The 15139-nt window shown below is 39.2% G+C and overlaps 1 protein-coding gene across 1 annotated transcript in view; it reads left to right on the top strand.

Moving 5' to 3' along the window:
• The window catches only part of SLC9A9 (solute carrier family 9 member A9), a gene marked incomplete at its 3' end in the record, with an annotated part of 169038 nt that overhangs the window by 59541 nt on the left and 94358 nt on the right, over positions 1–15139 (top strand). Inside the window, exons 7-8 of the mRNA XM_084212186.1 lie at positions 9553–9688; positions 10528–10636. Coding sequence (XP_084068312.1) covers positions 9553–9688; positions 10528–10636 — 245 coding nt within the window. The remainder of the gene's footprint in view (positions 1–9552; positions 9689–10527; positions 10637–15139) is intronic.

The raw sequence follows: 15139 nt of genomic DNA, 5'->3' as shown, positions 1-15139 counted from the left end.
AATTTGTTTTTTTTAATCTCTCTAAGAATCTGGGTAGGAGATAGACAAATTGTACTCCAAATATTAAAAAGCTACATGAACTGCAGATTTTTCTCATTTCACCCCTTTCTGGCTATGAAAGAATCTGTTTTGCATGCACTGGCTAGACAAGGATGATATACCACATAGCAAAGACCACATTTCTTCCTATTTATTACACACTAGAGAGTCTTAGGCAGAGTGAGGGAGAACACTGAAATAGAAAAAAACTTTATACACACTTCTCCTTCCACCCTAATTTTCGTGGGATTCTGTGTACCTTATATTTATCAACTACATTCAGCATCAGGCTGCACAGTGTCCTGCTCTGTTCAGAAGTTCCTAAAGATGCTGAAGTTCAGTGATGATGGCAGACCAGGGGCTTCTTTCTAAATCTCTGACAAAAAGCATTCTGCAAGTGAAAAAGCCCAAGGCTGTTGATAGGCCAGAAATTTGGCACAGCCAAATACTATGGCACCCTATAGTGCTGGCAGTGGATTATCCAGCTGCTCCAGGGAATACCTGCATCCTCTAGCAGCACACCTAGCTGTGTCTAGGATGTAATGATTTAAACACAAACAGGAGCATAAAATTCTCTTAAAAGACAAATAGCATCCATACTTACTAAGCTCTAGGTTTGTTGCAAACATAATTATTATATAGTTTGCCTTCATTAGATTACTTTTGGGCCACAGACAGTTGCTTTTAGGGAAATAACAGGAAAAACAGAAGAAAAAACAAAATTACACCTTGTGCCTGAGAAAAATCTATGAAAGCATATAATTAGTACATTATATTTCAATAATGAGATCTGGTAGAATATATGGCTGGTAGAATATAAAACTGGCATCTGGTAGAAATCACAAAGATAGTTTTCTTTCTCCTGCTCTCTCACTTAACCTTTCAATTCTTTGTAGCATATTCCCAGCAGTGTGCTCCCAATTCTTTCCCTCCTCTTTAACATTCCTAGGTAAGGTTTACACCCCCTGTTACACTTCAAGCAGCGACATAGGGCAGCTGAGGCTTGGCAGAGCAGGGGTGAGAATGGGGTCCTTTGCTGTCCCACTGACAAGAGGAGAAGCAGGGAGAGGACAGCCTGCTTTCCTCGAGGTGAGCAGGACTGGGCACTTAGAGCCTCTTCTCCCTGTCTCTGGGAGTATTGAGCTGAGCACAAACAGGAATCTGGAATGTTCTCTGTGAAAAGACATGGGGTGCACCATCCTTGAACACATCAGATTTTCATAAGCAGAGGTCACAGAAGAAGAAAGTCCTTTGAGTATTAAACAAGAACCTGCTGTATATGTTCTTCCATTGATCAGCTAAGCAATGTCATATTGCCCCTCACTCCTTTGTCCACATTCATTCAAGGGGATTGCAGAGATCACAGTGTATTGTAATACTGTTTAACCAGCTCAATCTCAGGGACAAGTTGGTTTAAAGCCTGGAGGAGGGTGACGTGGGTAGGACTATGCATTTGTGAAGGATAAGAAGCAGCTGTTACTGCAGAGGAAATGCTGCTTTCATCCCTGGGTATCTCACAGTGCTCACAGGTCTAGTGGGTGCTCCTGCAGTGTTATGAGGATGAGTCAAAGCCTAAATGAAGGGAATACTGTCTGGCATAAACTATACATCATTTTCTATTGTTTCAGATTTAAACTGCTTCTGAACAAAATCATGGGCTGTTTGATTACAAGAAAATTACTATTTCATAAAGATTTAGTGGAAACTCTTTCCATTTAATCTCTGCTAGTTGCCCATAACAGAAAGGATCTTTCATGGCTAACCAAGCTGCTTAAAACCTTCCTTGAAGCGTTTGGGTCATATCCTGCTTTTTCTGTAAGACCAATGCACATCTATACCAACTGCACTGAATCAATGGAGTGACTTCAGGCACTCATCACTGTAAGGGTAATTTGAGGCAGTTTCTCCTCTAGAGCAGGGTGACAGTAAATCACAGTGATTTCTGGTAATCTGCTGCAGCGTTCCAACGCTCTGCTCCATGCAGGCAGCCAGCAGCCCACAGCATTTTGTCAACAGGCAGGGGGAGTTCAATTGACATAGATAAATGTAACATTTGTTTGTGGGAACAAAGTCACTGTGAAAGACCAGTGTAGTTGGAAGGCTTTGTTACCTCATCCTTGAGTCATCCCAAAAATTTTAGTAGAAAAAGGGGGGGTTTAATTAAGACTACCCATTCTCCCAATAATCACCTTCCCTACCCCTCATGGACACGTCAGTCAGTGTCTTGTGAACATGCTCTGCTGTTTTATTCTTTGCACTCTGCTTGTAGAGTAAATGAAGTCCCACAGTATCGCATTCTGCCACTTTTGTACAAATAAACCTGAGGTGTGGATCGAATTAGGCCTCCAGGAGCACATTAAACTCTTGCTTATGCTCACAGAACACTTGCAATTGCACATTAATTCAATTTTTGGCTTTCAAGAGTGATACATCATTTTCACAGAAAATCCTTATTCCAGGGTCTCATCACCCTGCACTAATGGGAAAAACTGTCACATAAGGGGAAGGCTGTGTAAATGTTTCTGATAAATATTTTTCAGCTCTTTAAGTAACTTTGGAGATGAGTGGCTCAAGTAAAAAATTTAAAGATAACACAAAGGTGAATAATGAAGAAGAATGTCAATTTAGTAGTGCAAGAGCTGGGAGTGGACAATAGCTCCCAACTCAGGTGTCAGAGGGAGGGAGGCAAAAAGATTGCTCAGGCTCATGAAGCTACACTAGCAAGAGTCTTAACACCTACAGCACATCTAATTCCCTTTATGGCACAATTAGCATCATGCAGCAGATTTGGTTCAAATAACATAGAAAACTATTTCATTTTTCCTTCTAGATACTGACTGAAGAATTTTTAACTTTTTCATTATTTCTTGTTAACTCAGAGGGTTGATGGGTTGTAACTTTTACAGTCATGTTTTCTTTGCAGAAAAAATGCCTATTTTTTGCAGTACTGTTCTACCTTGTTCTATTTTGCATAAACATAAGTGATTACAGAGAGATGCCAGGCAGGGGAGAAGTCCAGCTCTTTGTATTAGTACAATAAATATATTTATCTCTTCCTTGGTGTTGATTCTTTGTTTCTACTTTCTTAGCACTTCTTTAGCACTATGTGCATCTTCCCAGTTGCTGAAGCCACTGAAAGCTCCCTAACTGGGGGATAGACTTCAAGCTGCTCTAGACAGACACAGGCCTTTCCTCTCCATTCAAGGTTTGAAAAGAATCGAAATTAAACAGTGAGTTTGATTACAGTTCTGATATCCAATTGAGAAGGGATCATATTTGCAGGCACAGAAGTGTGTAAATTATGTGCCTTTGGATATGATCAGCTCATAAATAAGGACAGTCAGAGGGATAACACAGAATGCAGCACATGTTGTCACAGACAGCCCACTATCAGCCATCTGTTTTCTGCTGATGTGCTTCATTCCTCTCAAAGATATGGGACAGGAAAGAGTTGTCACTGTGACTGATATTTCCAAATAGATTTATGAAAATTAGGCATTTAGAAGCAATAGCAGTCATTTGAGAATGAAATATTCCTATGCCAAGCCTCAGAGCTATGTGAACAAGTATTACTGTTAAAGCCTTAATTTTCTTTTGCATAGATTTTAAGCCCATGTTGCTGTTCATCAGGATTTCTCTCTGTCAAAGATAAAACCAGGTTAGAACAAAGTAATGAGAAGCTAAGATACTTGTACAGACGATGGTGCACACCATTTCTCAGGTGCACTGGGGCAGAGAAGCTCCACACCAGATCAGAGATGATGTTAGACTTGAAATTGCTCTGCCTGCAGGCCCATTAGGTCCTTAACCATTGTCAAAACTCTCATCTCACATCTCCTTTCTGCGAGCCAAAGTGCCTGCAGCCCTGCAGTGAGCAAGCTCTGAGCAGGCTCAGAAGGATGCAGGGTGTCCAGCCCCTGGGGCAGCAGGGACTGGCAGAGTCGTCCCTGGGCACCAGGGAAGCTGAGCTCAGCCCCATCCAGGGGGGTGAGACACCGGGCCCTTTTGTGGCCCAGGAGTGGAATTTGAGGGCAAGAATGGGATCGCCAGGATAGATGGCTTCCAAGGCTCCCATGGGAGGTAGAGCACACCTCCTGAGGATGATGGGTTGGGAGACAGAGAAGAAGGAGGGAGGATGAGAGATTTTCTGCAGTCCCTAATATTTGGGGGTAGATGACAACTAAGATCTGCATTAGGGAAAGTCTACCTGGAACAACACAATTTGTTTTCTCTGACAAGCTGCTGCCGCTGTGTGTCAGCTCAGGCTTGGACATAGAAGAAAACTGAAAATAATTACCTGTGTAAAAGCAATAAAAGCTCATATACAACAACAGTAAGTGTTAGCTTGGTTTAAAGTAATCAAGATAAAATGTCCTCTAGTATTTTAAAAATTCTGGAAAAACCAACAAAGGAACAAAGTAAGGTCAGAAAACAGAGGAAGAAAATAAGCCATGGCACAGAGAAAAAGAAATGGAGTGCAAGCCCAGATAGAAAATACTTTCTATGAACAACTGCCAGACCTTTTTCTAGAATTAAAAACAATAATAGTAGTACTAATACTAGCAGTGAAACTAGAAACCAGGCCATAAGTGGAATAAAAATCTGCTGTATTGCCAAGGAGAATAAAATTTTGGGTATCCATAATGAAGTTTCAAACAGTGGCCATTTGGGCAGTAATTCAACTACCAGAACCTTTCTTTTTTCATTCCTTTTATTTTTTATCTGTTATATAAAGCTGTATATAAATAGAAAGCTTAGTATCTATATTTCTGTGAAGTTTCTCCTTCAGGAATCTTAAAAATCTAAAAATCTGCAAATATTGTCAGGAATAAATTCCATGGAGACAGATTGATTTATACAGAGAGACGTACAAAAGCCTCCTCCATGTTCTTTCAATGCACTGATCACTGTTTTAACACATCTGAAAAATCCATTTGTTTGTTGTTTGAAATTTTTATCTTGAAGATCTCTGCATATTTGTTTCAAAACTGTTAAAACTGGCTGCCTCTGCTAGTCCTTAAGCCTTCCTGCTCTGGTGTGTCTTTGCTTTGCCTCAGCTGCCTGCAAACCTCTGCTTCATACGTGCAGTTATTGGCTTGGCACAGTCACATCCCAAACTTCCCCAGTTGTTTTTACCTTTATAGTTCATCTGCTTTTTCCTCCTGTTGGAGGAGATATTTTGTGAGGAAGCCTGAGCAGGCTCTACCAACTTGCCAAGAGAAGTGTGGGTGTCTGGTGCCATGCATGGACTTTCACTTCTAGTTCAAACACATATTGGGGGTAAATTACAGCTCTGATGCTTTGGCTTCCTTCCAACACTTTTAGGAAACGTATATAGCCAAAAAGTTGTGTGGGAGCAGAAACTGTTTGATTCCATCCACTTCTCTGAAAGATGCAAGTTTTCCAACATGCTGTAGTGACCTAGCTTTTTCTGCATAATTATAATTTCAGGGAAAATAACCTTCTTTCCCTCTTAAAAGCAACCTTGAACTCTAGAATACTTTTTTTCTGGCCTGCTTTATTTTTCTTAATTAGCAGCTGATGAAATCACCATGTATTCTATAATTGTTTATCACCTGAGGGAGATCCCACTTTATTCAATGAAGGTATTTTAGGGAACATCTGACCTTCCTGTATTTTCAGGTATTTTTTTTCTTCTCTCACATTGTTCCTGATTCTCTCCTGTGCAGTGTTACATGGCACGTGATGAAGGGCAAGGAGGAGGAAGGGCACTTGGCTAAAGGAAGCCCTGTGGCTTAGCAAGGGGAAAGAAATGTTCCTCTCCAATTATTATTTTCATGTTGGTCAAAAAGACAGGAATAAACCAGTCTGTTTAATGGTTATTTCTAATAACTGACTCTACATAATTCTATGAGAAATTTTCTGCTGTTCACACACATTTTCCTTCTGATGCTTGAGTGTATTTTCTCCAGCATAATGCATTTTTCTAAAATTCATCAGATACAGGTGTTGCTTCACTTTGTCTTGTATCAAAATAAAGAATCTTTATGCTGTTCTGCTAGTTAAGGCTGATTAGCATCTCTTTATTTGATGCTGCCACACTAGCCCTCTGCACATCAGGTTTGGACAGAAACAAAAGTAGGACACAAGATTTAACCTCAACAACAGATTTTTCCTCAAAAAACTTGCATGAATTACTGGAAAATCTTTGCTGCAATGCTAAGTGCTTTGTATTTTATTTCTTTTTTCCAAGGAAAATACATCATGCTGTACTCACAGGCTGGGAAAACTAACAGGAAGCAAAAGATCTTTTGAATAAATGAAGATGTAAAAAGTAATCAATTAAGATGTAACAGGAAATGTGACTGGACTGGGTGCTTTCTGTTGCAAAAGCCCATCTGTAATGCAGACTTTTGGTATTAAATCCCTATAAAGTGTGTAGAATGAAAGTGTTTGTCATGCTGAGCTTTCATCCTAAAGTGATCTCAGCAGATGAGGGGAGGGAAGTGGAAAGCTTAGCGTGGTACAACTGACACAAACTGTTAATCCTTCTATCTGCTTCAAGAAAAAACTACCACCCCAACTTGCAATATATTGCATAAATAAATATTGCCTGCATTTCCCTTTTTGAAAGCTGTGAAAGCACTTGAGCCTGTCCAATGTTGTTGGCTCAAGGAAACACAGAAAAACTGGAAATAAAACGAGATCTCTTAAATAGCTGTCTAATATAGAAAGTGCTGACTAATCCTTCTGAACCCAGCCAGGAGGTGAAGTATTATTCCAACCAGAAGGAGAGGCAGAGGTTACCCAGCTCACACACACACAGGTAGTAGGGACTGGGACAGGTGAGATACATATATTGTATGTACTCTTTCTCACTCTGGATGGCAGATAAAGCAGGCCTTTGCCATTAAGTCTGATCATTTATCAGTCTCTGAAAACATTTCTCTGCTGCATTTGCTTTGAGGACTCCCTTAATCCACCTCTGATTTACAGAAATAAAGCCTTTTTTTTTTCTTAAACTCATTCAGTGGTTAGAAGGCCTCTAAAAACAGTTTGAAATTTAGTATCAAACCCACACTGCTTATTAATGAACTGCAATCATCTCTTTGTACAGAGAGCAGATAGCAGAGAGGGCAAGTCATCCCAGCAGGCCTCCTGAATTGCTCTCCAAGGAAAAGGAAGAAGAGTAGAGGCACTATAATTTTAATTATGGTTCTCTCCAGTGTTAACCTTTGCAATTTTGTTTTTAGGTCAAATAATTGGTTTGGCAGGAAGTAGTGGAATAAACAGAATAAAATCCTGTTCTGTTAATTTGCATCTTATATAGAAAACCTCAGGTAAATCACTGTGTATTTTGGATGCTTGAAAGGATTAAAAGTTAGTGCTAAAAAGAAACATATCCAGAAAAATAAATAGCTCTAGTAGAGAATAATGTGAAATGAAGAATAGAAGTAGATATTCTTTGAGCTGCAGGGAAACAGGAGTTCTGGAAAGATTTAGATCAGAAACCACAGTAGTATAATGAGCATATGTCATGTTATGGTGCTTTTAAAAAATCATGGGGGGCACACTGAGTAAAAAAACTTTTCTGTGAGAATGAGTCACTTCGTACTTGTTCCTGAAATAACTACATTAAGAATAGGATGCTTTCTTCAAGTTTTCTGCATCCCTGAAATCTGCTGGTAGACTGGAGGGCAAACTGTAACCCTAACCAGTCTTAATAAAGCCAACTTTTCTTGCCCTAAGATTAACATACTTTTTAAAAGAACCACTTATTGCATATGGCTTACATTTGACTAATAAATTCTCACTCCTTGTCAAGACCTGTTTTGTTACTGAGCATCCCTACCATGGTCAGAGCCTATCATTCTAACAGAAACATTTTCCTTGATTTTAGGACCTCTCTGTATTCACCACTCAATGCAGGCCAGAACACCAGTGGCACAAAAGATCATTTCCTGATTTATAATTCACTAAGCAAAACAGAGCAGCAGCTGCAGTCTTTGTACTTGGCTGGGACAAACATCAAAGAGCCAAGTGGCTGATTTGCTGTCAAGACACACCTACAAGTTTCTAGGCAAGAGAAACAAAGAATTATAACTGATCTCCTGGTCTAAGAAAGCCCCAGTTGAAAAAGGACAGAAAATTTAGATAGCAACATGCTACTGATCACCAGTTCCCCTGTTTTGTGTCCTTGTATCAACAGCACCTTCCACTAGAAACCATCTCACTGATTTGGTGGTGGTGCTAATCAGCATTACTGGAGATCACAAATTTTAGTGCTTAGTTATTCTGTTGTAGCACATGAGCACTCCCCCCTCATATTTGTGGTGCTCCACCATACGCCCTGAGAATCCTTGTGCCATTTCTGCAGACTGAAAGCATGAGAACTGCTCTCACATCTTCATGTTATTTCAATGCAGCTGTTTAGAAAATCCTTTATACAGAACTTCAGCCCTAAGCCTTATTTCCAAATGAAAATCATTAGACTGCGAGGATTGCATTCTTAATATCCAAAAGCTTAAAATATTCACAACTTTTCAAAAATTCTAACATTTTAATTCTTAAAATACCAGTCATTTTCTCTCTATCCAAGGCACATGCTGGAATCCAAAGCCAAGCTCAGCACATTTTCTTTGACAAGGATCATAAAAGTACTCACAACAGTCCTCAAAGCAACAGAACACAAAGACGTAAAATGTTTCTTAATTAGTTTGTGAGGCTTTGAGCTATTTTGTGTCTGTTCAACATAACATTTCAACAAGAAAAAAGACAGACATACATGGAGTTACTGCTGTTCTGGGTAGTAACTGACTGCTGGCTAATAACTACTCTGAGACACTAAAATTACTTAGTGCACAGCCCCTTTGCTTTGGTGGCATCCTTTCCCATCCCAAAATACTTGTGGTGGCTGCACTCAGGGCTGGGAAACAGGAGATGACCTTGCACAACTGCAGCAGTTTCTTTCTGTGGGACAAGTTTCACTCTGTCCACAAGTTTCCTACTGCTGAACTCTTGCCACAGCTCCAGCCCTGGTTGTGAAGGGTTACACCAAGAAGGAAAGTGCTCAGTGGTTTGTGAAAAAATTGCTGCTGCATGTTTGGTACCTGCTGTGATTTGTGTCACCCATTTGAACCTCAGCCACAAAGCTGCACTTTTTATCAAGGATATTTGTGAATATGTAACTGCTCTGAGGACATATGGCCAATAAATAATTCAAAGTTATCTATCTTCCCTGCAGTTTTCTTATCCACCTACCACCTTTTAATGTTTTGTTGGCCTGGAAACAATATTGTTTATGGCACTTCTAGTATAAAAGTGTTGCTGACTGGCAGTAGACTATTTCCAGTGTGATACCTTGAAAACAAATTGGTTCTCCCCGGTCTCCATCTGCTTTGCTCTCATCTGCTATTAGCCCAGAGAAGTCTTGTTTTGCATTTTGAGTGTCTAAAACTATTCATTTGCAATATTGATTCTAAAATTGTTATAATGTGATTGAATTTGTTATTCCTTTTTCTCTCCCTCTCCCCCACCCCTTTGTTTTTTCAGCTCTATATCCATTTACAGTCCTAAGGAGAATCCTAATGCTTTTGATGCTGCAGCTTTCTTCCAATCAGTGGGAAATTTTCTGGGGATCTTTGCTGGATCATTTGCCATGGGATCTTCTTATGCTGTTGTCACAGCTTTAATATCCTTTATGGTTTGTTTTCAGGGAGCAAATCTATATATGTTGGAAAAAAAATGCAATATCTGAGAGTGACCATCTTTAGTTTGAGCCTGAAGCTTTTCACTCCAGGCTCAAGTGTTTGTAAACAAACAGATAAACCATAAATTGACAGGAAATGTCATTTGTCAGAATCTACAAATTTTTTTTTTTACATTTATCATTAGGCAGGACTCTGGCCTTTATCACCCTATTTGCAAATAATTGTATTTTAAGGAAAGTGTTTTGAAGTATATTGAGGCTCAAACATTAATTTATTAAGAACAGCAACTTATTTATGAACTCTAGGCTAGCAGCAATTATACAAAACTACAAGGGAAACAGTACACCATGTCAGTGTTACCAACAAGTCCATCAGTTTAACTAAGCTGGAAATTAAAGGTCTTTCTGTTGCCCTGCATTTTTTCTAGTGTTTTGCAGTTCATATAAAATGCTACTGTAGAAAGGTCAGTGATTTTGATCTTTCCTGCATTCACACAAAGGTAAACAAATGCCAGTTTGTTTATAAAACTGGACAAAATTACTTTCTTTTCCTTTTTTCTAGGAAAAAGAATATCAAATGCAACCAATTAGGTATTAATTCAAACTCCATAAAAGTACTTAAAATAGCTGACTTTAAAATCTGTTCTGTATTTTCCTCCTTGAGATAAGGTAGAAGCTGTTCAGTTCTTCCCAAATTCAATATGTGTAGATGAGTATGGTGGGGCAGCTTGCTTGCTTTCTTTCATCCTTTCTCAGATTGGGGGTAATTTTAGCTTACAAAACAGTTGGGTTTTTATTTTTCCTTAGTAATCTTTTAGCACTTGACAAAATTCACAAAGCTGTGTGAGTTTCCTATGTTGGAGACAGGTCTGTTTTTCCTCCTATCCTGGAGTGCCTTCTTATCTGCAGAAGCTGCTGGGCTTACAGGTAAGTATTGCATTTAATGAAATAAAAGCAATTTTATAATATGCCTCTAGTGTGGGTAAAATTCATGGCTTATTTTAGGCATGACATCAAACATAAAGCTCCTAAAAGCCTGTTGCTATATTGGTGATTGTTTCATCTTTAAGAACAATTCTGTGGTGGCAGTGAATAATTCTTCCAGACAAAGACATAACAGATCAGGCTCAAGTCCTCAGACTTTCTTCCCTGCATTATCCCATCCCTATTAATGTCTCTCTATTAATCCCCCTATTTTCTGGCCAGCTATGGGACCAAAGATAACAGTAAGTGCAAGGAAGGAAGGAGGCAGTGCCTTGTGATTACCAGCCTGTGCTCCTCTGCACACACTTCATATCCTGGGCCCTTCTCGTTTTTCTCAATCATCAATAATTGAGACCAATTATCAATAGTAAACCAAGAACAAGGCCAGTGGGTTGCATCCACCTTTATACTTACAAAAAAAATGAGTCCTCTTGTTCAGTGCACCTACATTTACATTTTGGCACAGCCGTATCCCAGTGACAGGTAGAAAGATGTGTGATCCAACTGGGTTTTTGTTATTGCCAGGAAAGAAATTGTACAATCACACAATTATGTACCCAGGGCCTCCCTTAAAGGCCACACAGAACTTTAAGCAAAATTTGTAAATGGATATAGTTTACCTCCACAGCAATCTATTGTATAGTGTGATTTAAAAGAACAAAGTTTCTATGACCTTGATTGTTTTAATGCTCTTGAGATTGTCACCTCTGAAATCCAGCACTCTAATTAATGTCAGAGAAAATCAGGAGAAGAAAAATGGTAATGCAGCCCATGCTGCTTTGTTTGCAAAATCATTCAAAGCCTTTTGAAGGCAACAGTTATATTTTTACTGAGTTCTCTGGAGCCAGCATGTTACTTTTTTAATATCAGCCACACAATCAAACCATTTCTGAATGCGTATTAATATCTGCATCCTTGTCTTACTAATTATACAACTTTGCATCCTGTTTACTGCCAAATTCTTCAGGCCAATGAATAAAAACAGTGGTACATGAACTGAACAAAAGGGTGGTATTTCATTTCATCAATAAAATCAGATATCAGATGGAATGAAAGTCCATTTTGTCCCTTAGCAGCTCTGTACTGGTTTGGGCAAGGGTGGCATTCGCTTTCTTTACAGTAGCTAATGTGGTGCTGGAAACACCCCTGGTAATTCAGGGATATTTCAGGTATCCCTGAGAAGCACTTACACAGAGCCAAGGGATTTTCTGCTCCTCAGCCCACCAGCAAAGGGGCTGAGGGTGCCAGGACAGCTGACCCCAGAGCTGTCAGAGAAGCTGGAGGAAGAAGGTTTCTCACTCTTACCCTCGCCTCATTCTCTCCCCCATCCCACCAAAGGGAGGGAGAGGGGGAGTGAGCAGCTGTGAGAGTCTGAGCTGCTGCCTGGGGTTAGACTCAACAAGCTCTTAAAAATGTGGCATGAATACTGCAGGAAAATGCAAGCAGAAGAGGAGGAGTGTTGATCACTTGCCTGCTACTGGAGGTACAGATTTCCTAATCCAGTGACTTCCAAGTAAGGGCTTTAAAATGCATTCCTCACAGAGCACAAGGATGCTATGTTTCAGCAACTGAACAATTGATTGTACATTACACACAAAAAGTAGATTTGTAAAGGAAACACTCATATCTTTCAGAGCCTCAGGTGCTGCACCAAAGGTAATTTCCATTTTTCAGGCATAGGAACAGACTGTATGTCCAGACAAAAATAATTGGCATATGTCTTTTCTGCATGCTGCAAATGTGATGATGGACAGCAGAGTCTCTCCTGATAGTTACCCTGAAGAGTGTTTCATTACTCTTTTCTGCTGTAATATATAAAATATCTGAAATAAAAGACTTAATTATTGAACACCACAGATGGTGGTGGTAGCCATGGTAAGGAATTTTAAATGGACAGAGGCAGGGAAGGAAGAAGAGAGTGGAACCAAAGTAAAGTTTCAATTTAAGGGAAAAATAGACAATTGTTGGGAAATTTAACTAATTCTTAACAAAATAGGAACTGATGGAGGAAAGATAATTAATTCACCAACATAGATATTCCAATAAAAAGTATCAAGCATTTTTAGTTCTGTCACTAGCATTTTTTCATGTGTCTTTTTTCATGGGTTCTGAGTTTCACGTGGAAATTGTTTAATTACACTGTTGTGAGAAGGCAAAGTTTAATCTTGAAACTGTCATCAGTTAAATCTTTGTCACTTAATTTCTGTAAAAGGCTTTTGTCAGAAGCTGTTATTACAGAAAAAAATCATGGAGCCTTTCTTGTGACTTCAGAAGTTCAGAGCTGTGGTTTATAACTACATTTACTTTATTAGTACTGTGCTGACATTGCCCTTTAGTTGCCTGGCTTAACCAGTTTTGATGTTGCTTTTGTCTTTCAGTTTCCTCTGAAATAGCTCTAACTCTCCTCCTTTCCAAATACCATTTTAAACTCCAAGCTCAGCAGCAGAAATAGTCTGTTGGTTGAGAAATTTTCCCCAGACTTTGGTTCAGCACTGATTTCTCATGCCCATGCTAAGGAATGCAGCTGTGTGCAGTGCCCGCTCGGGTGGGTACGCACAAAGCGCCTGCCGCAGGAGGCAGCGGGAGCCCCGCAAAGAGGCACTCGTGCTTCAGGACACACTCAGCTCTTAATCCACACTCTAGTGCCAGTCTTTCCCAGCTTTCTTGCTTTGCCCTTTGTCTCAGTGCACACAGGTTCTGGTTTTACAGACCTGGGCCTGTCCTTAGAAGCAGCTGTGAGAGTGCAGAGAGCCTCACCCCAGCAATGGCACAGCTGCACCCCTGCATTCAAGGCACCACGCCGCTAGTGTCAATGTGCTTCAAAAATTAACTGGTTCCATTAGACATTTATGCCTGCATCATTTTCATTCTCCTTGGACATTGTGTTTTCTCTGTTCATTCCTTCTAAATGAACTTCAAAGGATTAACACTACACTAGTTCTTCCCTGTAGCTATTAAGTAACGTAATTGCAAAATAATTTTATTCTTATAATGCTTTCCACAGCAGTCCTTCCATCATTCTGAGCTTTTTGAAGTGTAATATTGAAGTATTTAATAATTTAGAAATAATGGGCTATACTGTTTTTTTAGTGGGTAAAGTAGGTGGTAGGGCTCACTTGTTTAGCTTGCAGATTTCTAAAATAAAATTTAAATGGAACGTTGTACAGGTCAATATTTTAGAAAATATTTCATTCCTCTGCCTCAAGATATCCCATGATATATAACACACAATATATGGGCCTGACCCTGGTTGATAAATGGATGTGATCGAACCAGCAAATCAAAATAAAAATCTGGGATGACTACACAATTATTGTTATACTGGGAACTGGAAATTATAAATTAATGTTATGGTTATTAATCTTATAGCTATATCATCAAGCTGTGACACTTGCATGATAAATTGATTCTTATACAGTAGAATCTAATTTGTGCATTTTCTCATTTGCCCTGGAGTATATCATTCCTGACTGCTGAGCAAAGCTGTAAAAGCAGAATACTAGAGTAAGGTCAGTGTTAATAGAGATGTTTTCATTTGCAAAGTTCATTACAGAGTATTTACTAGTAGGCTATGAAAAAAAAATCATAAATAATTTAAATTAAGCACTTGTTGAAGTAAATTAAGAAAGTACATCTTGCATTTATTAATTGCTTGTCATCTTGTTTTATAATTAACATTTTCTGAATTTTGAATGATCACTCAGTCTGAGAAAGGTTCACATGGGCATTAAATGGTCATCTCACTTGGACCTTCTCTATCTGCAGCTGTTTGAAGTGACCAGATCCTCAAATAGAGATTCATTTACTGCAGAAATGCACTCAAGAATATGTATGGGAATTGACTTGGATGTATGTGTTCATTTGATGCATGCTTCAAAGTCACACAGTGACTCAGTGTAAAGGCATCAAAATTGCAGCCAAGCTCCTCTGATTTTTACACAGTAAAGACCTGCATTATGAAGACAAAAAAGACAATAGACCTTGAAGGAAAAAATTGTTGGAGAGTGGAATTTTTGTTCCTTTGCTGGTTTTCAGAGCCCTTTGATTTCAGATCATTATCAAGCAAAAAAGCTTGTGATAATAAATTACTGCTGCTTCCTCACCTTCAGCAATTCTTGTCTGGACATTTTGTGATGTTTCTGTCTTTGTGACACCTGCCTTCTTATTCAGGGGCTCACAGGACAGCAGAGTCAATCTACCAGGAAAGATTTTCCTCCTTTTCCTCCAAAAATAAATGAGCAGCATATTATGAATGAGGTACCCAGGATGAGTCCAAAGATCTGGTCTCTCTCTGGGGCAATTTTGTGCTACTTTTCTATTTAGGACATAGCAAGCATGAATGTCACCAACTTCATTTTCTTTAATACTGCTGACAAAGTGCATTTATCCTCATGCTGTTCACTTCTCCAATCTGTTTGCTGTGATTTGTCTAGAATCTGTCACCCA

This window comes from Fringilla coelebs (genome assembly GCF_963513975.1).
Source record: "Fringilla coelebs genome assembly, chromosome: 10".
Taxonomy (NCBI): domain Eukaryota; kingdom Metazoa; phylum Chordata; class Aves; order Passeriformes; family Fringillidae; genus Fringilla; species Fringilla coelebs.
The sequence above is the reverse complement of the archived record's forward strand: the minus strand, read 5'-3'. Positions and strand labels throughout refer to the sequence as shown.